The sequence below is a fragment of the Sapajus apella genome, unplaced genomic scaffold (genome assembly GCF_009761245.1).
Source record: "Sapajus apella isolate SASKATOON/1434 unplaced genomic scaffold, GSC_monkey_1.0 scaffold41, whole genome shotgun sequence".
Classification (NCBI taxonomy): domain Eukaryota; kingdom Metazoa; phylum Chordata; class Mammalia; order Primates; family Cebidae; genus Sapajus; species Sapajus apella.
The window spans coordinates 1,069,224-1,096,860 of record NW_022436981.1 but is presented as its reverse complement, the minus strand read 5'-3'; the positions used below and the strand labels follow the sequence as shown (position 1 = coordinate 1,096,860).

Here is a 27,637-nt window from a genome sequence, read left to right as displayed (position 1 = left end):
TTTCTGGGCTGGGCATGACGGAGGGAGGGCAAGGGGCGGACTCCTGGTCTTCGCTAGCATCAATCATGAGCATGAGGCGGAGCTGGAGGGCTAGGCACCTCTGCGCGTCCTGCCCCGCCGGAAGTGAAGGCCACGGGCTTTGAGCGGGTGAGGCGCGCGGTGACACTGGCGCCGGGATTCGGGTGGGGGACGCCGCAGCTGGGACCATTTGAGGGGAGCCCATGGGCCCTGAAGGGCATTTGTCAGGTGGTACAGAGGGGGACCTCTAGGAGAGGGGAGAAGGGGGCGGGTACGCCTTGTTAAGGGGAATCTGGTGACCCAGAGTTCCCAAGTCGCGGGGGAGGCGTGGCGGGGGAGCCGGTATTCTGGAAGGGGTGTCTTAGGAGATGGTAGGGCCTCCGGTTGGGTGTTTAATTAGGAACTGGCGGAGCAAGGCTGTGGGGCCTGGTTCGAGATAAGAGCCCAGACTTAGGGGTAGGAACGAGAGGCTGGAGGGGGACGGAGGGGTGGAGGATGCAGGAGCCTCGGGGAGGAGCTAGTTTTTTGCACGCAGGAGACCACAAGGAGATGATGATGAGAGGATGAAGATGAAGATGGGCCTGGTTTCATCCAATCCCTGTCCTCCCACCTCTGTTCCTGCAGCCCCTGCCCGGATGGCAACAGTAGTTCTAGGGGGAGACAGCATGGGCCCTGAGCGTATCTTCCCCAATCAGACTGAGGAACTGGGGCCACATCAGGGCCCTTCAGAAGGCACTGGGGATTGGAGCAGTGAGGAGCCTGAGGAAGAACAGGAGGAAACTGGGTCTGGCCCAGCTAGCTACTCCTACCAGCCCCTGAACCAAGATCCTGAACAAGAGGAGGTGGAACTGGCACCAGTCGGGGATGGAGATGTAGTTGCTGACATCCAGGATCGAATCCAGGTAGGGTAGAGGGGGGATGGTTCCTCAACAGGTGAAGCTGGGCTCCCTGGAAGCCTGGACCCAAAGGGTCTTCTCTGGCTCTGCAGGCCCTGGGGCTTCATTTGCCAGACCCACCATTAGAGAGTGAAGATGAAGATGAGGAAGGAGCTACGGCATTGAACAACCACAGCTCTATTCCCATGGACCCAGGTAAAAGAGATAATTCTTTCATTCTGGAATAATTACTAAGGAAACGAACTGGCTTGAGTCAGTAGAAGGAAGTTTCAGATGAAGACCCTATTCCTAAAAAGATAGTTTGTAAACTAAGATTTTGTGGACTTCAGAGTCCAAGTGAAATGCTCATCTGCTAGCTTTGGGGATAGGCAGGCTGGCCTAGAAAACAAGATGGATTTGGTGACCCGCCCAAGGGCTCTGGGTTGATTCAGGGATTGGGGAGGGGAGCTGGTCCCATTATTTCTGTCCCTGACTGGCCTCTGGCTCTGATTTCAGAACATGTAGAGCTGGTGAAAAGGACGATGGCTGGAGTAAGTCTGCCTGCGCCAGGGGTTCCTGCCTGGGCTCGGGAGATATCGGATGCCCAGTGGGAAGATGTGGTACAGAAAGCCCTCCAAGCCCGGCAGGCATCCCCTGCCTGGAAGTGACCACAGTGAGAGCTGCCTTATCTTCCTACATTCCAGGCCAGAACCAGCACAGGACCGAACACATCCCTGGTTGTAATGTCCATTTTCATCTTCCCCATCACCCTTTCCACATCAAGGCACATCAGGCTCTCAGAGACCCACTTTATTCGGTTCTGTACATATGGGGACATCAGCCCAAGCCCAACCCACCTTAGCATGTATCACTCTGTGGAGAATAAAGCACCCTATGTACACAGCCAAAAGCCGCACTGCCTGCGCCCCTGGAACCTGGGTCCAGCCCTCCTTAGTCCCTTGCCCCTCCAGGGTACCTACAAGGGACAAGAGAGGGCCTGCCCAACGTAGCACAAACAAGGAAATAAATAGGTGTTGCCAGGAGCCATGCTTGGGGCATTGCTCCCTGCTTCCTTCTTTCTAGTTTTGGGAAAGCAGTCAGCCCCAGGGTGGTCCCTTCCATGTCTGTGATCCCAGGGCTGCTGCTTACCAAAGACAGGGCATGGGGTAAGGTGTTTGTTCATCCCTCCCTGGCCCCACCTAGTCCATCTGGGCCCTATATTCATCAGTTATTGTCCACAGCCTATACTTTTCTCCTTTTGACCTCCCTTGGTCAGGCATCGGGTAAGAAGAAATAATACAACCCTATCTGCCAGCACATGGCTGGGGCTGGGGGCGCCTATTTGTGCTGCAGGGGGTTGGCTTCCCTCCAGCTACTCCAGGGGCAAATGGGGCTTGCCTAACTTTGGTGAGAATAATCTCCTGCTGTTCCCTACATGCCTCTGCAGTGGAGAGAGAGGAGGGGAGACACCTGGCGTTCAAATGAGGATGAAGGGAAGAATAGAGGAGCATATGTATTCCTGTGTATACTTCTCAGAGCAGCCTCAGGTAGCTGTGGGTGAGGAGCAGGTAGGGGACAGGCATCCCCAGGTTGTCTGAGCACTGAGCATCTTAGTGCTCAGCCTGTATTTGCCACAAGGAGGCATGAACACCTTTTGGGGAGAAGAGGGAGCACTCTGTGGGTGTCCCTGCTTCAAGTGCCCACATCCCCCTCCCTAGAGTAGCTAGAGAGACGCTGCCTTCCCCCAAGTCAGCCAGTAGGGAGCAGTGTGTGGAGGGCCGGGGCAGTGTCCCAGGGCTGAGTGGGCTGTGGCCCTGTGGTAGGAAGGTGAGGGGGTCAGAGAGCCTCCTGGCTGGCAGTTAGGAACTCTTCCGCCCGCTTGTGCGCCTCCAGTGCCTTGATGGTATACACGTCCTGGGGCAGCTCTGACTTCCTCCGCAGCAGCACTTTCTCCTTCTTGATGTCTTTTAGCATCTGTGTGTGAATAGGGACAAGGAGGAACAGTGACCAATTCCCAGTGAATTCTATTGTTTCCTCCCCTTATTCTTTGGCTCTGCTGTCTGTGTCTCCTCTCCCTTCCAGAGCTATTATTTCTGCTCCACCCTCCTACATTACCCTCCCACCTGCACAGCCTCAGTCTCCACAGTCCTCTTCAGAAGCTGGATGTCCTCAGCTGTAGGGGTCTCTGTCTCCATGGAGTACACAGGGGGCAGTGGTGGAGGAGCTCGAAACATGGGATACTGAGTGAGAGGAGACATGGACAGCGGTGAGAGCCACTTCACTGACTTGGGGGCCTGTGTGCCTCATAATACTCCCCCAACACACTCTCCCCCAGCTCAAGATGGGCTGGCCCCTCAGTTCACAGAACTGGCAGGAAATCCTCACCTGGGGATTAAGCCGGGCCAGCTCCTCGATTTTTTGCCACATCTCTTCCCTTTCCTTCATTCGGAACCGGCCCCTGAGGAGCAAAAAAGTAGGATTAGGGTTGGGCTTGAGAGAAACAAAATGAGCTGGTGGTAGAAGATGAAAGTCACCCAGGGAGAGAGGTACTCACTTCTGCTTCTCTGCCTTGTATTGTTGTGTGCAGTCATCAAACAGCTTCTGATTCATTTCCATAAACAGCTTCAGGGCATTATAGATCAGTCCATGGATTGTCCTGCCACCAGGAAGAAAGATGAGGTGTAGGAGACCAAAGCCTGCCCTTAGCACGAGGAACCCAATTTGTTCTCTCGCAGGGGTATGAGCTTTCATTTACTAATTCCAGTTCACAAACCTCTATGCAGGATCAGAAGATAGCTCTGGCCAAATCATCTGGTTTGAAACTGGCATTTCATGGTCCACCTGTCCATGCTTCCCTCACCCTATTTTCCAAGGCCTGCCTACCTCCCACCCTTTCCCACTCTCTTTTTTTGAGACAGAGTTTCACTCTTGTTACCCAGGCTGGAGTGCAATGGCGATCTCGGCTCACCGCAACCTCCGCCTCCTAGGTTCAGGCAATTCTCCTGCCTCAGCCTCCTGAGTAGCTGGGATTACAGGCATGCGCCACCATGCTGAGCTAATTTTTTGTAGTTTTAGTAGAGACGGGGTTTCACCATGTTGACCAGGATGGTCTCGATCTCTTGACCTCGTGATCCACCCGCCTCGGCCTCCCAAAGTGCTTGGATTACAGGCGTGAGCCACCACGTCCAGCCCTTTCCCACTCTCTAACCCATACTAATGGCCTCCCAGCAGCATGACAGACTGCATCTATACCACACCGTGCTTGCTTTTAGCAGAAAAGTCCTTTCAAAACCCTGGGATTCTTTTTTTTTTTAAGATGGAGTCTCACTCTGTTGCCCAGGCTGCAGTGCAGTGGCACAAAATTGGCTCACTGCAACTTCCACCTCCTGGTTTCAAGCGATTTTCCTGCCTCAGCCTCCCGAGTAGCTGGGACTATAGGCGCATGCCATCACGCCAGCTAGTTTTTGTATTTTTAGTAGAAACGGAGTTTCACTACGTTGCCAGGCTGGTCTCGAACTACTGAGTTCAGGTGATCCACCTGCCTCGGCCTCCCAAAGTGCTGGGATTACAGGCATGAGCCACTGTGCATGGCCCAAAACCCTGGGATTCTTTACACATACTCTCAAAGAGGGTCGCATCAGCTTCTTGCAGCATAGAATTACGTCTCTATGACAGGACCTGCAGAATAGCTGACCCCAAGGAGTGGTGTAACACAGGTTGCTGCCCTGCTGTTTGATATCACAGAGATCTTGCACAGAGGCATCTTTTGGCTCCAGTCAGCCCCTCAAGGTCCTATCAACATGCAGGGGACACCAGCCCCACTTGCTGGGTGACCAGGTGAGACCCCTGGCTCTTTAGTTCTTCCATACCCTCAAAGTTTTCCAAACTGGATCCCCACCACCCAGCGCCCCCCCCGGCCCCGCCCCAGCGCCTTACTTGTTCCAGTGGCTCTTGGAGTTCCTGTAAAGTGCAGGGAACATGATGGGGAGGACTCGGGCTGCATTGTCACTTATCAGGCTCATGATGTACTCATTGTTCCAGTAATAGAGAGCACGCTCTGCCACCTGGTGGGGAGAGTTGGACTCGGTGGGTACCTCTCGTTTCACTCAAGACCTTCTCAGTTTCTGGCAGGGGTTGGGATATGCGAGGTCAGAGTCTCACCTGGAAATGGGGGCTAGAGACACACTTGGCCAGCTGGCGGAAGAGGGGTTCCATCACTTTGCTGAACTCAGAAGGTTCAATGACGTCCAGAATCTCCTCCAGCTCATTCAAGAACATCACCTCCTTGGGGCTGTGGGTCTTGGGCCAAAACTTAAGAAGTCCCACAATTACCTGGGAGACAAGGAGGGCATGGGGATGAAAATTCTCTACACCTGCCTGGGTGTCTACGAAGTTTTCCCACCCGTGCTTTCCCCGACCCTGGTGGGCACAGCTTGGGTGATCTCAGCCACCTGCCCGTTTCTTTGCCTTGGATGTGTTTCCTAGGTGTATATATAGGTTTCGCTTCTCCTTCAGAGAGGAAATCATGTTACCTGTCAGGTCACAGCCCTCCTAAGCACCCCCTTATGGCACTGCTCAATAGGTATAGACTGGCAAGTGATGCTGACGACAGTTTAACAGGTGGGCCTCGGGTCCCGGAAGGGAAATTACCGGCTCAGTCAGACTGCTCTCCTTCTCCAGAAATTGTACCACGCAGTATGCCAACTGCAAAAGTGTGAGGTAGAAGGGAGATGAGATGTAGGTCCTAGAAGTTCTCAGAGAAGTCAGTGATAGTAGCAAGATCCCAGAAGGGAAGGGGAGGTGGAGGGAAGGAATTCTCCCACCTGCTCCCTATGCTTCCCCTATCCCAGCTGGAATACCTTCCTGCCCCCATCTTTTCTCTGCTGCCTGAGTTGGACATTATCACGAGGAAGGCAGCTCACCTGAGGGTGATACACACTCAGGGACTTGACCTTGTGAAGGGGAAGCAGGACACGGATGAGGAACATCTTGTGCTCTTCTTTAAGGGGCAGGGCAAAGCCATTGATGATGCTAGGAATTAAGGGACATTTGTCAGGACCAAAGGGACAGATCCAAATTCAGTGCACCAATCCTCCCAACCTTTTTCAGGCATCTGTACCCCCACCCTGCCTCTTACCTGCCCAGGATCTCCAGGAGCTCAGCAATCCCGTTGTGATGCTCCGTCTCATAGATGAACCTGAGGGAAGAAAAGGCCTCTCTTGACAACCCCTGATGCCCCTCCAGCATTCTGTACAGTTCCCCCCACCTTCCCGCTCCCACCCACCTCGGTAGCAGTTTGCTTACTCCTAAGCCTGAGCTCCTGGCCTCACCTGTAGAAGATGTGGTTGATCTGCCTACGGATATAAGCCCGGAGCCCCAAAAACTTGCCATAGATGCGATGCAAAATGGTCTTGAGGAAGTCCCGCTCTCGAGGATCCTCACTGTCAAACAGGTCTAGGAGCTGGGAGCACGAGGGAGGGAAAGCAGCTGGTGAGGCAGCAGCCAGGGAAGGTGGGGGCCAGGGTAACACAGGTCCTGCCAGGGGAAGTGCAGAGGTCCCCTGGAGGAGGAGCCGGCAAGTCTTAGAAACGAGAGTGATTCTACTCTATTGCTGACTCTATTGTATTTGTACTGAGACTTCCAAAGTGATGCTTCCTGGAAAGAGGTACTCTGTTGTTGTTTTTTTGTTTCCTGCCATTATGCAGTTAGTTTTTTAAGGCTAGAGTAGGGTTTCTTTTTTTAACCCTTTATAACCTTCTCATACCAGACATGGCTGAAGCCCAATATATTCTGCATAAGGGGAAAGAGCCACTTGGACACAGGTGAGGCAGGCATGGAATGGAAAGAGAAGATATGACAGGAACTAGGGGACTCACAGCAAGGACAAACTTCTGGTCGATGTACTTCTTGGCTATGTTTGGCTGGAAATCAGGAGACTCAAGGAAACGTAAGAAGAACTCATACACGAGCTGTGGGGGAAAAGGTGTGCCACTGAGGGGGTGTTCCCAAGGACTTCCAGGGCTCCAAGTGCCCCACTCCCTGCAGCCAGGGCCACCCTGCCCCCTCGCCCTGGTACCTGGAGATGTGGCCAGGCAGCTTCCAGGGTGGGCTCATCTTCCTCTGGGTCAAACTCAGCCCCTGTGGGATTCGATGAAGGTGGCAGCGTCCGGAAGAGGTTCACTGAAAACTGAGAGGAAGGGCCAGTTAGAGTTCTACCTGGGCTTCTTCGCACCCCCCGCCAGTCCCCCGTATCCTTTCCCTGTGCCCACCATGGTGACAGCCTCAGGGTAAATGGCCTCAGTGACAACATCACGGCTATGGGTGATGTACTCCACCATCTCGTTGAGTCCTGCCCGCTTCACCTCCTTGAATTTGAGGTCACTGAGTGGGTCTGACACGAAGTCAAAGAGGACACAGCACTGGCGTAGCTTCTGGATAAACAGCTCCTCCCGCTCCTGGGTTGGCGAATCTGTGGGGGCCCCAGCGGTCAGGTTCTCCTCTGTAGTCCTTCACTGCCATGCCCTGCTTCTCTTCAAGAGCTTTCCCTTACCCCACCCTGCCACCATCCTGCTCCCTGGCACCCCCTTCCCACATTCTCTGGAACTCCTTTCCCCCCAAAATACCCCAAAACTTCCATTCCACCATCTCCCCCTAGACCTGGTACAATAGCTCCTGTGGCTGGTTAACAAGTACCTTTCAGGGCAGGAAGCTTCTGCAGCTCCCGATTCTTGCTGAGGTTGAAGCGGGAGGAGCTTTGCCGTCGCTCCTTCTTGACAATCTGGGGCCCCCCTGAGTACTTGATTTTGCTGAGTTGCGTGGGGGGCGGTGTGCTATTGCTGGGACGCTTGTTGGACGACGGTGGCTGAGACTGGGCTTGGGGCTGGGGCTGGGGCTGCGGCTGGGCCTGGTCAAATAAGTCATTTGTTGAAATCCACTTCCCAAGATATGACTCCCACCCTGGGCCTGGGCCATCCCCCAGTCTTTTTATGCCTGCACAGGCCTGGGCAGTGAGCAGCTGTCTCCTGCCCCCAAGGAGCTAAGGCCAGGGTCACAGAAATAACTGTACTGTAGCCCTGGCAGGGAGCAGACAAGAAGTCATGTCTCCCAAAGAGATGCCCACTGCCTGTGCATCAAGAGCCTCCAAAACGTTCATTCCAGTTCATGAACAGGCAAAGCTAATTGATGGATTGATGGTGACAGAAGTCAGAAAAGTGATTATGTTGCCAGGGAAAGGGGGTGGGTATTGACTAAGAAGACGCATGAGGAATAAGAAGTGACACAAGGAACCTTCTGAGTAATGTAATCCCGCATCCTGACAATCTGCAAGGTGGTGCATGGCAGATACATACCTAAAATTTATTGAGCAGTACACTTAAGATCCTTTACTGAATGTGTGACAATCTTAAAAGGTAAAAGAAACGCCAGGCACAGTGGCTCACGCCTGTAATCCCAACGCTTTGGGAAGCCAAGGCAGGAGAATAACTTGAAGCCAGGAGTTTGAAACCAGCCTGAGTAACATAGCAAGACCCTGTCTCTACAAAAAAAATTTTTTAATTAGCCAGGTGTGGTAGCACATGCCTGCAGTTCCAGCTACTCAAGGTTGGAGGATTCCTTGAGCCAGGAGTTCAAGTCTGCTGTGAGCTATGATCACACCAACTGCACTCCAGCCTGATCACCGAAAGAAGACCCTGTCTCTAAAAATAAAAATGTTAAAAGGTAAAATAAAGAAATTCATTCCTATGTCTTAGTAGCTTAACTACTAGAAATTTAGCTTAATAAAAACCCTAAATTAAAAAAACAAACAAAAAAAAGCTCTGGAGGAGGCAGAGGTAGCCAGGCAAAAAGAAAAAAACAAAAAACTTTGTGTACAAATACTTTTAACCTCATTTATAACAGAAAAAAATAAATGGAATATGAGGAGTTAATATTATGTTTATGAAAATTACAGGCCAGGTGTAGTGGCTCATGCCTATAATCCCAGCCACTGTGGGAGGCTGAGGTGAGTGTATCACTTGAGGTCAGGAGTTCCAGACCAACCTGGCCAACAAGGTAAAAGCCCATCTCTACTAAAAATACAAAATTAGCCAGGCATGGTGGCAGGCACCTGTAATCTCAGCTACCCTACAGGCTGAGGCAAGAGAATCACTTGAACCCTGGAGGCAGAGGTTGTAGGCAGCCAAGATTATACCACTGGACTCCAGCCTGGGTGATAGAGTGGGAGAAAATCTGTCTCAAAAAAAAAAAAAGAAAACCAGGTTCCCTCCCTCCCTTCCTTCAAAAAAAAAAAATAACCAGCCGGGCGCGGTGGCTCACACCTGTGATCCCAGCACTCTGGGAGGCCAAGGCGGGCAGATCATGAGATTTAGATATTATCTATTGACTTCTACTATGGAAAATTAATTCCTTAGCATTCTTATGCCATTCTGCAGACATTTCCCCTCCTCCTAAATCATGAGGTCAAGAGATTGAGACCATCCTAGCCCACATGGTGAAACCTCGTCTCTACTAAAAAAAGTACAAAAATTAGCTGGGCATGGTGGCAAGCACCTGTAGTCCCAGCTACTCGGGAGGCTGAGGCAGGAGAATTGCTTGAACCCGGGAGGCAGAGGTTGCAATGAGCCAAGATCGTGCCATTACACTCCAGTCTGGCGCCTGGTGACACAGCAAGACTCTGTCTCAAAAAAAAAAAAAAAGAAAAGAACCATGTAATAGTTGTGAAAAATATTTTCATAGTCATAGTAATTTGCCCAAAATCGTGGTATTTTAGGAGGAGGGGAAATGTCTGCAGAATGGCATAAGAATGCTAAGGAATTAATTTTCCATAGTAGAAGTCAATAGATAATATCTAAATCTCAAAAATTAAAAAACAAACAAAAAAAAAAAAAAACTTAGGAAAAGGATCTAATGTGGAAATCTCAGTCTCTGAGGAAACAGCTTAGAATTGCATTCCAAGCTCAATAGTACTATCAGACTTTCTGAACAATGTATGTGTTATATTGATAAAAATTTAAAATAAAACAAAAGGCCTAAAACTACATAATGATGGAAAACTGCTTCCTATGCTAAGTTAAATAAGGACAGTATAAGGCCAGGTGTGGTGGCTCACGCCTGTAATCCCAGCATTTTAGGAGGCCGAGGCAGGTGGATTGCCTGAGCTCAGGAGTTCGAGACCAGCCTGGGCAACATGGTAAAACCCCATCTCTACTAAAATATAAAAAATTAGCTGTGGCAGCGGGCGCCTGGAGTCCCAGCTACTTGGGAGGCTGAGGCAGGAGAATTGCTTGAACTCGGGAGGTGAAGGTTGTAGTGGGCCAAGATTGTGTTACTGCACTCCAGCCTGGGTGAAAGAGTAGGACTCTGTCTCCAAAAAAATAAGAACAGTACAAAACTGGGTACGCAAAATGAGCTCATCCACATTAAAACACATGCACAGAAAAACGAGGTTCGAAAAAGGCAAGAACAAGCCCAAGTCCCCACTGTGTTAATGACTATCTCCTGCAGAATTGGATTACTTCTGCATTTCTAAATTTTCTACAGGTTGATGCTGCTTGTTTTTCCTCCCCCTTACTTCCACTGTACAGTATGATACTGCTTTTATAATGGGAGAAATGTAGCTAATTTTTAAAAGCTATCCCTTTTTATTTTTAGTTTATTACTTTATTTATTTTTGAGATGGAGTCTCACTCTGTCACCCAGGCTGGAGTGCAGTGACGCAATCTTGGCTTACTGCAACCTCCGCCTCCCAAGTTCAAGTGATTCTCCTGCCTCAGCCTCCCAAGTAACTGGGATTACAGGCACCCACCACCACAGCAGCTACTTTTTGTATTTTTTTGTAGAGACAGGATTTCTCCATGTTGGCCAGGCTGGTCTTGAACTCCTGACCTCAAGTGATCCACCTGCCTCAGCCTCCCAAAGTGCTGGGATTACAGGTGTGAGCCACCACACTCAGCCTAAAAGCTATACCTTTTTAAAGGGACAGCCAACTCCCAGACACAGTTATTACAGCCCCATGAAGTCCATTTTCAGAAGTCTGAAAATAGGTATTGCAGGGCTGTCTGCCCATAGGTACTCCAGGACTGTCCAGGCAGCCCCCTGCTGGGAGAGGAGAGAAGCTAAGCCACAGGACAGTCCTTGCCTCCAACCAGAGGCTACAACAGGACCAGGCAGAGGCCACGTCCAGCTGGGTACACTCACCATAGGGAAAGGTGACCTCCTGGCCTCATACCTGCCATCCCCTCCTCCTCTCCAGCTCCCATCCCAAACTCTTACCCTTTACCATCATAATAGAAGAACTTGAAATCCTCTGAGGTGGGGGAGGGGAGGAAGACAGAAATGTTATTCATTGCATCCTCTGAATGCTTTATAAAAACAATGATGTGGACCTATCTAGGGATGAGAGAACAGGAGAGAAGCATTGGGTCCAGCCTGTGGGTCCCGCGTGTTAGACACAGCAAGGCATCTGGAGTCTGAGGTCTCCATATGGCAGATCAGTCACACCCTGGGGTGGGGGAGAGTGGTAGTGGCAGAAGAGCAGGTTGGGGGTCAGTGCTTGCTGTGTATCCAGACTCTCCCCTGCCTCGGACCTCCATTTCCCTGCCTTAAGAACAACCAAACCTGTGGAGGTCGGTGTTCAAGAACACATTTGGGCCAGACTGCCTGCCTGGGTTCGATCCTGGCCCTGCCACTTATTTTCGATCCTGGCTCTGCCACTTATTAGCTAAGTAATATCCAGAAAGTCAGCCCCTCTGCACCTCAGTTTCCTCATCTATAAGATGGGATAACAACCGTACCTACCTTATAGCACTGTAGTAAGAAGAGAAATGAACAGTTCATGGCACTAAAGAAGCATTTTATAAGAGGTATCTTCTACTACCACCACATCTGTTATTCTTATTTCCCATGCCTGCGTTCTCGGAATGCAACCTGGAATCTCCTTCCTATGCTAGCACAACTTAAATGTTCCTTTGAGTCCGTTATCCTCCTTGTTTGAAAATGGGGGACCCTGGCCGGGCATAGTGGCTCATGCCTGTAATCTCAGTACTTTGGGAAGCCGAGGCAGGTGGATCACCTGAGGTTGGGAGTTCAAGACCAGCCTGGCCAACATGGAGAAACCCCGTCTCTACTAAAAATACACAATTAGACAGGTATGGTGGCACATGCCTGTAATCCCAGCTACTCAGGAGGCTGAGGCAGGAGAATGACTTGAACCTGGGAGGTGGAGTTTACAGTGATCCAAAATTGCAACATTGCACTCCAGCCTGGGCAACAAGAGAGAAACTCTGTCTCAAAAAAAAAAAGAAAATGGGGGACTCAGGAAATCACTGCCTCTTCCAAGACTCAGCTTAAGGCCCACCATCTTCCAGAAAGTCTTCTCAGATCTTTCCAGCCCTTGGGTGTCACCCTGTTTTTGATACCACTTGTCTGTTCCATTGGCTCTGTTACTACTCACCCCCTAGTGACACCTCTTAGTCTCTTCATGTGTCATTTCCCCAACTAGATGGCAAGTCCCTTGAAAGCCAGGACCCTGGTTTGTACCTCTCTGGGTGCCCCAGCATTGGCATCTAACAGGAATTCAGTGAAGGTTTGGTTGGTTGGTTGGTTGGCTGACCAGGAGCCAAAGCTCTCAGTTCCTGCCCAGGCTCCTTCCTCTCCTAACCCAACTCTGGGATCCTCAGAACATGGCACTATACAGCATTAGGAGCAGAGTTAGCAGGGATAAACATTAGTGATACTAGGGTGAGGGGCTCAGTTCCAACCTGAGGACATCTTACAGGTAAGATGCAGACACCCTGCACTTCCACAAACCTCAGACTGAGGAGGCAGCCAGAGAGAGGCATTCTTCCCAGAAAGGGTAAAGGAAGGTAACAAGAAGGTAGCCAAGCACAGTGGCTCATGCCTGTATTCCTAGCACTTTGGTAGGCCGAGGCAGGTGGTTCACTGAGGTCAGGAGTTCGAGACCAGCCTGATCAACATGGTGAAACCCTGTCTCTACTAAAAATGCAAAAAAAATTAGCCGGGTGTGGTGGTGCGCACCTGTAGTCCCAGCTACGCGGGAGGCTGAGACGGGAGAATTGTTTGAACCTGGGAGGCAGAGGTTGCAGTGGGCCAAAACCACATCACTGTACTGCAGCCTGGGCTTCAGAGTGAGACTCCCACCTTAAAAAAAAAAAAAAAAAAAAAAAAAAAAAAAAGGTGGCAGAACTAGCTCAGTGGTTTCCCAACCATTCTTCTGGAAAGGTTTAGAGAGAACAGAGGGTTTTATGCCTAAAAATGATGTTCAAAAACCCACCAATGGCTGGGCGTGGGTGGCTCATGCTTGCAATCCCAGCACTTTGGGAGGCCGAGACAGGTAGATCAGGAGTTCGAGACCAGCCTGGCCAACATGGCAAAACCCTGTCTCTACTAAAAGTACAAAAAATTAGCCGGGCGTGGTGATGGGGGGCTGTAATCCCAGCTACTTGGGAGGCTAAAGTAGGAGAATCACTTGAACCTGGGAGACAGAGGTTGCAATGAGCTAAGTTGCCACTGCAGTCCAGCCTGGGTGACAAAATAAGACTCTGTCCCAAAAACAAAACAAAAAAAGCAAACTAAGAGCTGATGGCTAAGGTCTTTTCTACACGAGTATTATGTTATCAAAGGCTGGAGTGGCCAGGGAGCAGCTCAGTGAGCTTAGTCTGCCCTGCCCGCTACCCCACTGAGCTACCCTGGCTCCCAGGATCTAAACACAAGAAAGCATCTGAAAGCAGCTGCTCCTGCCAGCAAAGCCCCTGGCTGCTAAGCCCCAGTGAGGTATCCACTGTCTATTCACCCTTAACTAGGAAACATGCATGTCAGAAGGAGGTGGCAGATATGTCACCCACTGATGGGCATTCAACCATTTCTCCTAAAAGCTCCAGCCTCTAACTTGTCCATTCATCTGGGTTGGGGGTAGAAGTCAAGTGAGTCCCCTGAGAAGCTCTGCAGCCATCAAAGCAGGGGTGGACACTGACCGAAGGCAACTTGGCCAGTCTGCCCTCTACTTGCTACTTTGTCCTGTCCAGTTTCACTTCTGGGACTCTTTATTTTATTTATTTATTTTTTTGAGACAGGGTCTCACTCTGCCACCCAGGCTGGAGTGCAAAGGTGTGATCTCAACTCACTGCAACCTCCACCTCCCAGGTTTAAGCAATTCTCCTGCCTCAGCCTCCCGGGTAGCTGGGATTACAGGTGTGCACCACCGTGCCTAATTTTTGTATTTTCAGTAGAGACAGGTTTCACCATGTTGGCTAGGCTGGTCTCGAACTCCTGACCTCAAGTGAGCCACCTGCCTCGGCCTCCCAAAGTGCTGGGATTACAGGTGTGAGCCACTGTGCCTGGACTAATTTTTTGTAGTTTTTGTAGAGACAGGGTTTTACCATGTTGCCCAGGCTGGTCTTGAACTCTGGACCTCAAGCAATCCATCCACCTGCCTCACCCTCCCAAAGTGCTGGGATTACAGGTGTGAGCGACCATGCCTGGCTCTGACTTCTGGGACTCTATAGAGGCCATCTCTTCTGCCTGAACTACTACTATTTTCTCTTCCAAACTCTCAACAGGATCCGTACTCCAAGAAGCCTTCCTAGATTCAGGCCTCCAGCAGTCAAGTGGTGCTGTGAATTTCCACACCACACTCATACTCAGGAAATTTCAACTAAACGTGCTTGCTCTGAACCTATCCTGGTCCAGCCTATTCCTAACACAGCAACCATTAATAATTTAAACCTGGGCCAGGTGCAGCGGCTAATGTCTGTAATCCCAGCACTTTGGGAGGCCGAGGTGGATAGATCACCTCAGGTCAGGAGTTTGACAGCAGCATGGCCAACATAGTGAAACCCCGTCTCTACTAAATACAAAAATTAGCCAGGCATGGTGGTGCATGCCTGTAATCCCAGCTACTCAGGAAGCTGAGGCAGAAAAACCACTTGAACCTGGTAGATGGAGGTTACAGTGAGCCAAGATCGCGCCACTGCACTCCAGCCTGGGAGACAGAGTGAGGCTCTGTCTCAAAAAAAAAAAAAAAATTTAAATCCAAATATTCAAATATAAATAAAGAGATAGGGGCTGAGTGCCGCAGCTCATGCCTGTAATCCCAACACTTTGGGAGGCCGAGGCAGGCAGATCACTTGAGGTCAGGAGTTCAAGACCAGCCTGGCCAATATGGTAAAACCCTGTCTCTACTAAAAGTATGAAAGTTAGCTGGGCATGGTGGCAGACACCTGTAATCTCAGCTACTTGGGAGGCTGAGGCAGGAGAATCACTTGAACCCAGGAGGCAGAGGTTGTAGTGAGCCGAGATCGCACCATTGTACTCCAGTCTGGGCGACAAGAGCGAAACTCCATCTCAAATAAGAATAATAAAAAAAATAAAAATAAATAAAAATACAAAAATAAGCCATGTGTGGTGACAGACGCCTGTAATCCCAGCTACTCAGGAGGCTGAGACACGCGAATCACTTGAACCTGGGAGGCAGAGGTTGCAGTGAGCCAATACACTCCACCCTGGGCAACGGAGCAAGATTCTGTCTCAAAAATAAATAAATAAATAAATAATAAAGAGATAGAAATATAATTTAAACACTATAGAAAGTACTTAATGTAAGAGAAAGCTGAAACATACAATTAACAGAAAAAATGCAAAGATCAAATGTGATATGTCTTTTGTGTAATGAATTAACTGGCCTAATAAATGAAGATCATATTAGTTTAAAATCCCAAAAATCGCCAGGCGCGGTGGCTCAAGCCTGTAATCCCAGCACTTTGGGAGGTCGAGGTGGGTGGATCGCGAGGTCAAGAGATCGAGACCATCCTGGTCAACATGGTGAAACCCCCGTCTCTACTAAAAATACAAAACATTAGCTGGGCATGGTGGCACATGCCTGTCATCCCAGCTACTCAGGAGGTTGAGGCAGGAGAATTGCCTGAACCCAGGAGGTGGAGGTTGCGGTGAGCCGAGATCGCGCCATTGCACTCCAGCCTGGGTAACAAGAATGAAATTCCGTCTCAAAAAAAAAATAAAAAATAAAATAAAATCCCAAAAATCTGGGCCAAGCAAGGTGGCTCACGCGTGTAATCCCAGCACCTTGGGAGGCCGAGGCGGGTGGATCACCTGAGGTCAGGAGTTCAAGACCAGCCTGACTAACATGGTGAAACTCCGTCTCTACTAAAAAAAAAATAAAATAAAAATCCCCAAAACCACAGAGAACTTCTCTCCAGTGGTGACATCTAGAGCTCCATCTAGCTGTGCTTAATTCTTTCCTTCCATCAATTATTCACTAAACATCATGCTAAGCATTAAAGATTGAAAGTTTATTGCAAATTCTATACCGTAAAAAAAGATTAAAAGGTGACTAAGACATGGCCCTTGCCTTCAAAGAGCTCACAGTCCATCAGGTAGGATGAACATAAATGAAGCTAACTGTACAAGGAAAATGCAAGAACAGAGAGGGCTGAGCTCCAAACTCTGCCTGGAAGAATTAGGGAAGATATCCCTGAAGAGGTGGCTTTTGATTTAGCTTTTTTTTTTTTTTTTTTTGGCTCTTAAAGAATAACCATGAGTTTAATAGGCAAAAAAAGACACAGCAGAAATAAAGCAGTTCAGGTCAGTGGAACTGCATCTGTGAGCACCCTGAGTCATAAAGGGCTTATCATATCAGAAGACGGGCAGGGTACAGTGGCTCACACCTATAATCCCAGGACTTTCAGAGGCTAAGGCAGGAGGATTGCTTGAGTCCAGGAGTTTGAGACCAGCCTTGGCAACATAGTAAGAACCTATGTCTACAAAAAATACAAAACTTAGCTGAGCACAGTGGCTCGTGCCTGCAGTCCCAGCTACTCAGGAGGCTGAAGTGAGAAGATCCCTTGAGCCCAGGAGATTGAGGCTGCAGTAAGCCTTGATTGCACCACTGTACTCCACACTGGGCAACACAGTGAGACCCTATGTCCAAAACAAACAGAAAAAAAAAAAAAAAAAAAAAGAAAGAAAGAAAAGGAAAGAAAAATATGGGAAGGTTGGTGGGATGCAAAGCCAGGACTGGTGCTAGAAGAGTGGGGCCAGCTCAGAGGGATTGAGGGTGCCATGCTAGCAAGTTTGGATTTTAACTTGTAAGCAGTGAGATGCCAAAAGAGGTTTTTAAGTAGAGGACTGATAAGACCAAGAAGGTTTTTAGAATAACAACTCTGGCCTCAGAGAGGACAGGCTGAAGTGGGGTAATTTATTCCTCCCTCTGTCCCTACTCCCAGACTCTGGACAGGGCACAGCACATAGAGGAGTCTGTGACATTAAATTTTTTTCTCCAGGGACAGATCAGGAAAGACCCTTACCTGCAGAGGCAGGTCAACAGGGAGTCTCACCTCATCTCCCAAGGCTCCTCTCCATTCTAGGATTTATTTCTAGAATCTAAGAGCCAGGAGTATCACTTCATTAAAGACCACAAGAGACTCTAGAGTCACACAGACCTGGGTTGAATTCCAGTTCTGCCTTACTGGCTGAATAAAAGCTACTTAACATTTCCTTTTTTCTTTTTTTTTTTTTTGAGTCGGAGTTTCGCTCTTGTTACCCAGGCTGGAGTGCAATGGCGCGATCTCGGCTCACCGCAACCTCCGCCTCCTGGGTTCAGGCAATTCTCCTGCCTCAGCCTCCTGAGTAGCTGGGATTACAGGCACATGCCACCATGCCCAGCTAATTTTTTGTATCTTTAGTAGAGACGGGGTTTCACCATGTTGACCAGGATGGCCTTGATCTCTTGACCTCGTGATCCACCCGCCTCGACCTCCCAAAGTGCTGGGATTACAGGCTTGAGCCACCGCCCCCAGCTTCTTTAAATTTTTTGAGATGGAGTCTTGCTCTCTCCCCCAAGCTGGAGTGCAGTGGCACGATCTCATCTCACTGCAACCTCCACCTCTTGGGTTCAAGCGATTCTCCTGCCTCAGCTTCCCGAGTAGCTGGTATGACAGGCGTGCGCCACCACACCTGGCTGTTTTTGTATTTTTAGTGGAGACAAGGTTTTACCATGTTGGCCAGGCTAGTCTCAAACTCCTGACCTTGGGTGATCCAGCCACCTCGGCCTCCCAAAGTGCTGGAATTAACAGGCGTGAGCCACCACACTAGGCTAACATTTCCAAGCCTCAGTTTCATCTGTAAAATGGGAATAATAATAATTAAGGAGGCCGGGCGCGGTGGCTCACGCCTGTATTCCCAGCACTTTGGGAGGCCGAGGCGGGTGGATCACGAGGTCAAGAGATCGAGACCATCCTGGTCAACATGGTGAAACCCCGTCTCTACTAAAAATACAAAAAATCAGCTGGGCGTGGTGGCACGTACCTGTAATCCCAGCTACTCAGGAGGCTGAGGCAGGAGAATTGCCTGAACCCAGGAGGCGGAGGTTGCGGTGAGCCAAGATCGTGCCATTGCACTCCAGCCTGGGTAACAAGAGCGAAACTCCGTCTCAAAAAAAAAAAATAATAATAATAATAATAATAATAATAATTAAGGGATCTCAGGGGAGTATTCTGAAGGTTAAATGAAACAATGCATGCAAAGCACTTAGTGCAGTGCCTGGTACGTAGTGTTGCACGGTGTCCTCTCCCTTACCCCTCCCCCACCAAGTTCATGTCCACCTAGAATCTGTGAATGTGGCCTTACTTGGAAACAGGGTCTTTGCAGACGTAATCAAGTTAAAATGAGATCATACTGGATTAGGGTGAGCCCGAAGTCCAAAATGACTACTGTCCTTACAAGAGGAAAACGTGGACACAGACAGAGACACATGGCGGAGAATGCTGTGTGAAGACAGAGGCAGAGATTAAAGCGATGCATCTACAAGGAAAGCCAAAGATTGCCAAAAGCCACCAGAATCTAGGAGAGAGATGTGGAACAGATTCTTCCTTAGAACCTCAGAAGCACATGGCCCTGCCGACATTAATTTTACAACTTTTGGCCTCCAGAACTGAGACAGAATATATTTGTTTCTTTCTTTTTCTTTCCTTCTTTTTTTTTTTTTTAAGACAGTTTGCTCGTCACCCAGGCTGGAGTGCAATGGTGCCATCTCCACTCACTGCAGCCTCCGCCTCCTGAGTTCAAGCCATTCTCCAGCCTCAGTCTCCCAAGTAGCTGGGATTACAGGTATGCACCAGCACGCCTGGCTAATTTTTGTGTTTTTAGTAGAGATGGGGTTTCACCATGTTGGTCAAGCTGATCTCGAACTTCTGACCTCAGGTGATCTGCCTGCCTCAGCCTCCCAAAGTGCTGGGATTACAGGTATAAGCCACCATGCCCAGCCTATTTCTATCGTTTTAAGCCACTCATTTGTAGTAATTTGTTTTGTTTTCTTGAGATAGGGTCTCGTTCTGTCACTCAGGCTAAAGTGCAGTGGTGTGATCGTGGCCCACTGCAGTCTTGAACTCCTGAATTCAAGCGATCCTCCTGCCTCAGCCTCCCGTGTGGCTGGAAGTACAGGTGCACATGCCCCCAGGCTCAACTAATTTTTTAGTTTTTTTTGTAGAGACAGGGTCTATGTATGTTGCCCAGGCTGGTGTCAAACTCCTAACCTCAAGCAATTCTCCCACCTCAGCTTCCCAAAGCATAGGATTACAGGTGTGAACTAGCGTGCCTGGCTTCTTTGTAGTAGTTTGTTATGGCTGCCCTAGAAAATTAATACAAAGTAACTGCTCTATAAAATAAATGTTAGCTGCTGTAACTTAGATCAACTAGAAAGGCTCTGGCAAAAGCTTTACAGAGCAAAACTGGCTAGAAGAGCCCCAAATTCCAGACAAGGAAAGGGTAAAGGAAGGACTATGCCAAACAGCTTTTGAAGACCACAGCCTCACATCCTAGCCCGAACTTTTCCATCGTACCCTTGCCATCCCAGACATGGGTACCTTTCTAGAAAATCATGGTTAATTCCTGCTGCTATCTCACATCTGTGAACCCTGAGCAGCATTTCACCGAACAGCCCAAGGTGAATTCGACACCCTGCTTTCCTGGATTGCTTGAAATAGACCCACTGCCTTGGGCGTATTTGTTCAAAAGGCAGTGGATAAATTGTAACAGTTGGTCTCAGCATACTCCTTAACCTGTTCAGGCTTCATTTTTCTATCTATGAACTGATTAAGTTAGACCCTAAGGTCCTTTCTGGCTCTAATTTGAAATTGGTTCATTTGTTCATTACTCATTCACTCACTAATACATTCAAATACGGGGTGCTTCTGCTGTGTCAGGCCCTTCAGGGGTGAATGAGAGCCTCATTGAGTTCCTGTGCTAACACAAGAGGCAGCCAATAAACAATGAATTCACAAGGAATTATTTCACTACAGTTGTGGTTAGGTGCTACCAGGTACTGAGTGCCAAAACAGAAACTAACAGGAGCCCTTGCCAGGTCCTGGGGGTGGGGTGGGTGGTCAAAGGAGGTTGCTTTAAGGAAATGACATCCCATCTAAGAACTAAAGAAGTAGGAGTGAGTTAGGCAAAAGGTGGGAGTTCCCCCCTAAATTTTCCTTTCTCTCCCAGAATTTTCAGGACTTAGAAAATCCTGTTTCTGGGGCCTAGCGGTGGCTCATGCCTGTAATTCCAGCACTTTGGGAGGCTGAGGTGGGCAGATCACGAGATCAAGAGATCGAGACCATCCTGGCCAACATGGTGAAACCCGTCTCTACTAAAAATACAAAAATTAGTTGGGCATGGTGACACATGCTAGTCCCAGCTACTCAGGAAGCTAAGGCAGGAGAATTGCTTGAACCTGGGAAGCAGAGGTTGCAGTAACCCGAGATTGCACCGAGATCACGCCAGTAGACTCCAGCCTGGGCAAAAGAGTGAGACTCCATCTCAAAAAAAAAAAAAAAAAAAAGAAAGAAAAAAGAAAACAAAATCCTGTTTTTGCTGCTCTAAATGTCAAGTTACCAGCTTCCAACCACCTTCCCTGTGGGTCCCACAAACATCAGCATTCCTGGAAGGGAGACTGAGCCCAGAGAGTGTCTTCCCAGAAGCATTCACTATGAACCAAGTGCATGAGTACACAGGGGTAGGGGAGAAGCAACGCAGAATAACACAGCTCCTTCCCTTGGAGTTCATAGTCTGAGGGGAGAGACACAGAAGGAGACAAATGGTCACAAAGCTAAGTGTTAAGGATTATTTGAAAGACGTTTAGAATACTGCATAAAGGCACCAGGCACAGTGGCTCATGCCTGTAATCTCAGCACTTTGGGAGGCTGAGGCGGGTGGATCACCTGAAGTCAGGAGTTCGAGACCAGCCTGGTCAACACGGTGAAACCCCATCTCTACTAAAAATACAAAAAAATTAACCAGGCATGGTGGTGCACACCTGTAGTCCCAGCTACTCAGAAGGCTGAGGAAGGAGAATCGCTTGAACCAGTAGGTGGAGGTTGCTGTGAGCTGAGATTGCACCACTACACTCCAGCCTGGGCGACAAGAGCAAGACTCTGTCTCAAAAAAAAAAAGTACTAAGAAGGAGATGTTCAGGAAAAAAAAAAATTAAAAAAAAAAAAGAAAAAAGTAGAATATTGCATAAGTACAGAAGAAAGAATAATTCCTCTTCTGTGGTCCTCAACTTCCATGTCTATAAAATGGGGAAAACCTACTCTGCTTCTGATTACTTAAATGAGGCCTAAAACAGTGGTCATGGGTGTGAAAAGTGCTTGGACCTCTTTAGATGTGAACTATCACCAGAAGTACCCAGAAACACCTAATGTATAGTTAACCCCAAACATTTGCTCATCAATCTCTTCTCCCAAAAAACCACAAAACCTGTCCATAACTAGAGAGCTCTGTTTCCAGTCCTCCTCCATCCCTCTGAACAATTTAGAGCAGGAGGGAGAAAGAAGAGAAAGCACCAATAACCAGCTTCCAGGTAGGATGCAGTGGATGCTCACTGTACATGATCATTCACCATCCAGACTACCCCACTGTGCATACTCGCAAACTTTCATGGACATACTGTATACTTCCCTATGTCACTCCCCACTTCTGGTGCTCTCAGCTTGCTGTTTATTGCTTTATAGTCTGAGATTGCTAAGCTGCACTGACTTCTGCTCAGGACAGTCTTTCAGTCATGCTCCCATTCGATCAGGACCAAGGGCAGTGAGCCCAGCTGGGCCCAACTCAGGGACACCAGTCCCTCCCAATCCCCTGCTCCACCCAGAGCCATGCTGAAGTCACTTGTTAACCCATCAAGTGTTTGTGGACTTTTCCCCTTCTGCTCAGGATCCCAGAACCCCCAGCTTTTTGCCCTAAGAAAAAGGAATTCTCAACATTCCAAGTTGGTAAACAGAGAAACAACTTTCATAGGAATCTGGAGAGTTTAAAGAACTAGAGAACGTATTTGGTCTCTACCAGCCAAAGGGAAATCCTGCCCGAGGACAGTCTGAATGGGCTGTCCAGGTCTCTCCCAGGATATGGAAGCCTTCCCTTCTGCCTCACTCCCTGGGATCCTGTAACCCACTAGCCATCAAGGAGTGGGGGCTGGCACCTGAACCACATCTAAGGCTACGCCTACATTAGTTACCTCCTCAGTGTTCTCGCCTCCACCATCCTTGCCCGAGCTGCTAGGCTTGGCTGTGCATTTGGCAACCTTGGGGGGCTCCTGAAAGGAGAAGATGAAGGTAGAGTTAGCAGATGCCAGGGGAAGGGAGACATCTTATCCATAAATCCCTTGGACAAATCCTTAGATCTTTGTTGCAAATATCCTCTGTCCAAATGAACCAATCAATTAGAACTTATCTTGGGCCGAGCTGGGGTGGGTGGGGGGGATCTACGCAGAGGGAGATTCAGCCCCTCCAAAGAGTTTAGAATCTGGTTAGGAAGTCACCCCAAACACACACTAATTCGGCATGAGAATGCTCCTTCATCTTTAACCTCATCAGGCTGGTGCAGAGGTTGGGCCTGTGAAGGGCTTTGCTCAGGTCAGAGCCAGGGTGAGGAGGTTTAAGGAAAAAGCATCAGGGAACAGCTGCTCACTGGCTTCTGGTTAAAGTGGTCAGAGGGGTGCCAGAGGCTTTCATGCTGGAGGGCAGGGAGTCACCACTCTTCCTCACAGTCATCTGGAAAGACTGGGAGGCAATTTTTGGATGTCACAAATAGCACACAGACAAGAGGGTTCTACTCGGCATTTAATCAGTAAGGCCCAGGAATGCTAACAGGTATAGGAACTGTCCCACCCAAAATGGCAATAGTACCTCAGTTGACAAGCACTGAGACAGGGATTGGGGTAAAGCTCTGAATTGTTACAAAGAGTGAGCACTACAGTAGTCTGAAGTCTCCTTTGGGAACCTGGCAGCTGGCTCAGAGCCCTGGCCTGCCCAGCATCTCTTCCTATTCTTCGAGCCAAAAAAAGCAACTGCACAGGGACAGGATAGGGAAAATGTGAAAAAGACTTGGGGATTTAGGTCTGACTGCAAGCTCAACACAAATCATCCATGTGCAGCTCACGTGACCTTCCATCCTGTTAACAGACCTGTGCAGACTGCTTGGCACTGACAGGGCTATCCTGGAGGATCTGGTTCAGTCATGAGCATCAGGCTTGGGAGGGGCCATGACAAATCCTAGTTTCTTAGAGGGAAATGCAACCCATACTGGGAGTGGATTCAAAAGCATGTCCCAAGACCAACAGCTGCAGGAACTGGGATAGTTAACAATGGAAGGGAAGAGTCATGAGGGATGGGGAAGCAAGATGAATCTTAAACAAATGAAGGGGTGCCTTGGATGCAACTTGTCCATTTGGACCAGAGGCACGAAAGCAATGGGCTAAAGCTGCAAGCCAGGCTGAAGCTCCAAACAAGGAAAAATTTTATCATGGAACAACTGCACTAAAACTGGCCACCTAGTAAAGCCAAAAGCTCCCCAACCCCTGAGAGCATTGAAGCAGGGGCTGGGTGACCTCCTGTAAGGCATGTTGCAAAAGAAATTCAAGCCTTTAATGAGGACTGGAGAATCTTGGAAATCACTTCCAGCTCTGAGATTGTGCAATTCAATAGCAGCCAAGCCCCCTTCAGTGAGAAGTGTTAAATCAAGTTATTGTGACTATGGGGGCAAAAGGATTTCAGGGAGAAGAGAGCTCTGTGTGGGCTGGAGTAAGGGGAAGGCTTCTTGGAGGTGGGGAGGAAGAAAGGTGTGGTATAGAACAGCTTGATGCAGTAGGGGGAAGGGGTTCCTTCTTTCGGCTGAGCTGGCTCGTTCTGCATACTAACCCAGCTGACCGCACTGACACTTGTCAGTGGCTGAGAGCATGGGGTGTAGGGAAAAAGGCTGGAGGCAGGGGACAGGTAGGACACAACACTGAGGTGTCTGCACACACCCCAGACATGAACCCTTGGACAAAGCTGACCCATCTTCATACATGTCTGATCTCTCTATTGGATCATAAGCTGCTTATTCTTTTTTGTACCCCTCCACCCACCCTACAGCACTCAGCATGATGCCTCAGACATATCTTTTAAAGAATGTGCCTAAGAGAGATCCAGCTGCCTTAGTGTGTGGGTGTGAGTGGGCGTGGAGGAACCAGGCCCACCAGCCTTGCTCCCTGGCTCCTGCAGAACAGGTGAAGCACATACACTTCAGCCCAGCTCAGCAGTCAAGTGCTGTGTGGCATAAAGGTTAAAAGAACGTGTTTGCTGCCAGCCCTGTGTTTTGGGTCCAGCTCTTACTAGCTATATAATCATAGGCAAGTTTACTAGCCTCTCTGAGCCTCAGTTTCCTCATCTATTAGATGATGACAATCACAGTACCCTCTTCCCTCAGCACAGTGTTAAGGCACATGAAAACCCTGATGCTGGTCAATGCTATTACTATTATTATGAACAAGAAGAAAGTCGGAGGGGGCAGGGACACCCTACTGAAGAAAATAAAAGCGCTAAGTACCAGAGGAGAACAAGAAGGAAGGGGAGAGATGCGAATCCCCCCAAGAGATTAGCTCAGCACCTATCCACTAAGCACCTACTGTGTGAAATGGAGTTGCTAAACCAAAACGAAGCGTAGCTATTATCTCAAGGGAAGAAAGGCTTGTTCACAATTAATTCCCATCCAAGGCGAAACACAAAAGGACCATAAGTGGCCTACTAAGTGTTCTGCAAATCCAGAAAAGAAGGGAGAGCTCACTCCTGACTGAGAGCTCAGAAAGGCTTTAGGGAAAAAGCTGTAAAAGATGGCCAGGAGAGAGGGGACAGGTGATAGATGAGGAATAAAGATCCTCCACCCACCCCCACCTAGGCAAACCTCAGTCACACTGTCAACCCCCGCCCCTCAGAGCTTGCCAACCATTGAAGAAGTCCAAATGCAGCTGAAAATCAAGAGCAGAAAAACCTTATAGGGAGGTGAGAGTTATGCCTGGCTCCATGCACCCTGATCCTTCCAACACCCTTTCCCAACCGAACGCTTACACCCCTGGTCCTAGCAATTCTAACTGGGAATTTGTCTCTTCTTCACAATTTAGTAGGCTAAAGCTTTCTGTGGATGGGACAGTATCTAGTCCAACAGACTAAAAACTACAAATGGGTGGGGACCTCACCAGCTTTCCCTGGATTCCATTTCCCTTAGCCCCTGGTGTGGCTGATTTGTGTGTGCATTGTCTACAATTAAGCTACCCAAACCACCTCTGCATGCCCACTCCCCAAGGGCAGGGCCTGGGTGGGACACACAACCCTGTCCAGCTCACTACCCCTAGGAGGTTCACCATCTAGCACACCACCACCAACCCTGTACTCAGTGCCTTAGGACTGAAAGGTTAACAGGACAACCCAGAATCAGAGCTGCCTGGCAAATACAGAACAGTCCTCAGAGAAAAAGTTTGAAAAGGTCATAGATGGCAGCCCAGTAACCCAGTCAATCAGAGGGCAATTGAAATATACCTCTGGGGTCATCAAGCAGGAGGCCAGAACACCAGACCAGAGCCAGCCCCCACCATAAAGGGCCAGTCCCAGGAGAGGAGAAGCTGGGGAAGGCTGGACCTGGTATCCTAGCATCCTCTGCGAGTCTGTACCTCAAAGGAACCACACCTCTGAGTCAGACCTCAGCAACAGCAGGAAACAGAGGGTAGAAAAAGGCACGGATGAGGAACAGGGGAAGGTGGCACCGAGGTAGAAGAAAAAGGTGAAAGAAGGCAACATTAAGAAATGGCCTGTGGGCCAGGGCTGGGGGTTACTGTCTCTAATCCTAGCACTTTGGAAGGCCAAGGCAGGCAGATCCCCTGAGGTCAGGAGTTCAAGACCAGCCTGACCAACATGGAGAAACCGCATCTCTACTAAAAATACAAAATTAGCCAGGCATGGTGGCACACGCCTGTAGTCCTAGCTACTCAGGAGGCTGAGGCAAGAGAATCGCTTGAACCGGGGAGGCGGAGGTTGCAGTGAGCTGAGATCGTGCTGTTGCACTCCAGCCTGGGCAACAAGAGCAAAACTCTGTCTCAAAAAAAAAAAAAAGAAAGAAAGAAAGAAAGAAAAAGAAAAAGAAATGGCCTGTGTCAGGACATCATGACAAAGACGAAAGACATGGGTGTCCAGAGGTAGCTGGCCTGCAGGATAAGAAGGAATAATAATCTGACAGGGAGGACAAATTCCCAATTTAAAGATGGTGTAGCTCAGGAAAGGCAGAAATCCAGCACTGGTGCAAAAAAATAAAATAAAAGGAAAAATGCAAAGGTTAACGTAGGATTAGGAATAAGGGGAAGAGCCTACTCAGATTAGGAAAGGTGACTGGTCTAGGATGCACCTGGGAGCCAGTTAGGAGGGCTTTGATACAAAAGAGGCCTTTAAGTCAGGAGACCTGATATTGCAGCTGGGCCTCTAGCAGGCTGTGTGACCTTGGACAAGTCCCTTGCCCTGTCGGGGCCTCAGTCTCCTCATCTGTACTATTAGGGATTGCACTGCATGCACTCAGAGGTCCCTGCCAGCACCGACGTTCTGAGGTTCCATCAACACAAGGGCTCAGTCCTGCTTACAAGTTTGTGTGTGAAGGAAGAACTAGAGGGAGGGGCCTAGGCCAGATTTGGGTGGAGGAGAGAGAAAGCAGCGCTGTTCTAGGTCAGGGGCTTGGCATGGAAAGAGAAGGGGCCGTAGGGGACTGTGGGGCGGCTGTCCCAGGCGGGTAGGAAGAGGAGGAAAGGGGCTGCTCAGGGCGGGGGGAGGGGGCAATTCTGGAAGGAGGTGCAGTTTCAGATGAGGGGCTGCCTAAACCGATGGGAGATCGGGGCCAGGGGTGATGGGGGGACAGAAAAAGCAGGACAGTGACCTGAGAATGGGGCGGATCTGGAAGAAGGAGGTTACCCTGGGCCGGGGGTAAGAGCAGGGAAGAAGGGAGGGAGGTGTATGTGGGGGGAGTCTCTCCGGGGCAAGGATGGGGAGCTGTCCTAACTGCGGCACAAGATGGGGGTGCTGCCAGCCGCGGGGGCGGAGGGCTGGCCCTAGGAGTCCTGCGGGGGCCGGACGGGAGGGTCAGTCTGGGGCTGTCCCGGGCCTGGCTCCGGCCCCTCCCAGAGCTCCGCGCAGGCTCCAAGGCGGCGGTGCGGGAAAAAGGGCCACGCTCACCTTCTCCTTTTTCAGTTTATAGGGCATCTCGGCCCGTCCGGACCCGGCCCGTCTCCTGCGGCCCCGCTCCGGCTCCGGCTTTGCTCGGCCGCACTCGGCCCGCTCGGCGTCTCTTCGCCGCCGCCTGCGCGCTGCGCCCGGGTCGAGCGGTGCCTGCGCCTCCAATTGGCCCGAACTCCTACAAAACTGCCTGACAACCAG

The 27,637-nt window shown here is 49.6% G+C and overlaps 2 protein-coding genes across 4 annotated transcripts; one reads left to right on the top strand and one right to left on the bottom strand.

The window, feature by feature from the left end:
* Window positions 1-9: 9 nt before the first annotated feature.
* Window positions 10-1,803, top strand: MEA1 (male-enhanced antigen 1). Of its 3 annotated transcripts, none has more exons than XM_032299450.1 (4): window positions 10-147; window positions 643-920; window positions 1,007-1,109; window positions 1,410-1,803. In XM_032299450.1, the coding sequence occupies exons 2-4, from the start codon at window positions 654-656 to the stop codon at window positions 1,559-1,561; spliced, it is 522 nt and encodes a 173-aa protein (XP_032155341.1). In that variant the 5' UTR covers window positions 10-147; window positions 643-653; the 3' UTR covers window positions 1,562-1,803. The 3 variants fall into 3 exon arrangements, with proteins under 3 accessions (XP_032155341.1, XP_032155340.1, XP_032155342.1); XM_032299449.1 differs by having other exon boundaries at window positions 55-249; XM_032299451.1 differs by lacking the exon at window positions 10-147 and adding an exon at window positions 373-474.
* Window positions 1,689-27,637, bottom strand: PPP2R5D (protein phosphatase 2 regulatory subunit B'delta). Its single transcript, XM_032299440.1, has 16 exons — window positions 27,437-27,637; window positions 22,426-22,503; window positions 7,587-7,797; window positions 7,163-7,362; window positions 6,970-7,080; window positions 6,770-6,862; window positions 6,224-6,354; window positions 6,031-6,090; window positions 5,816-5,924; window positions 5,544-5,597; window positions 5,055-5,225; window positions 4,830-4,957; window positions 3,448-3,549; window positions 3,279-3,351; window positions 3,017-3,133; window positions 1,689-2,867 (listed from the first exon to the last, which is right to left on the bottom strand). Exons 1-16 carry the CDS (start codon window positions 27,461-27,463, stop codon window positions 2,730-2,732), a joined length of 1,803 nt encoding a protein of 600 aa, XP_032155331.1. The 5' UTR covers window positions 27,464-27,637; the 3' UTR covers window positions 1,689-2,729.

What these genes read in the sequence shown, in the direction of transcription:
- MEA1 (XM_032299449.1), top strand. Translation starts at nt 222, where the DNA reads ATGGGCCCTGAAGGGCATTTGTCAGGTG. An exon ending in ACATCCAGGATCGAATCCAG is followed by an intron (nt 921 to 1,006) that starts GTAGGGTAGAGG and finishes CTGGCTCTGCAG; the next exon opens with GCCCTGGGGCTTCATTTGCC. An exon ending in CTCTATTCCCATGGACCCAG is followed by an intron (nt 1,110 to 1,409) that starts GTAAAAGAGATA and finishes CTCTGATTTCAG; the next exon opens with AACATGTAGAGCTGGTGAAA.
- PPP2R5D (XM_032299440.1), bottom strand. Translation starts at nt 27,463, where the DNA reads ATGCCCTATAAACTGAAAAAGGAGAAG. An exon ending in GAAGCTTCCTGCCCTGAAAG is followed by an intron (nt 7,363 to 7,586) that starts GTACTTGTTAAC and finishes GGGCCCCCACAG; the next exon opens with ATTCGCCAACCCAGGAGCGG. An exon ending in AGAGCAGTCTGACTGAGCCG is followed by an intron (nt 5,226 to 5,543) that starts GTAATTTCCCTT and finishes CTTGTCTCCCAG; the next exon opens with GTAATTGTGGGACTTCTTAA.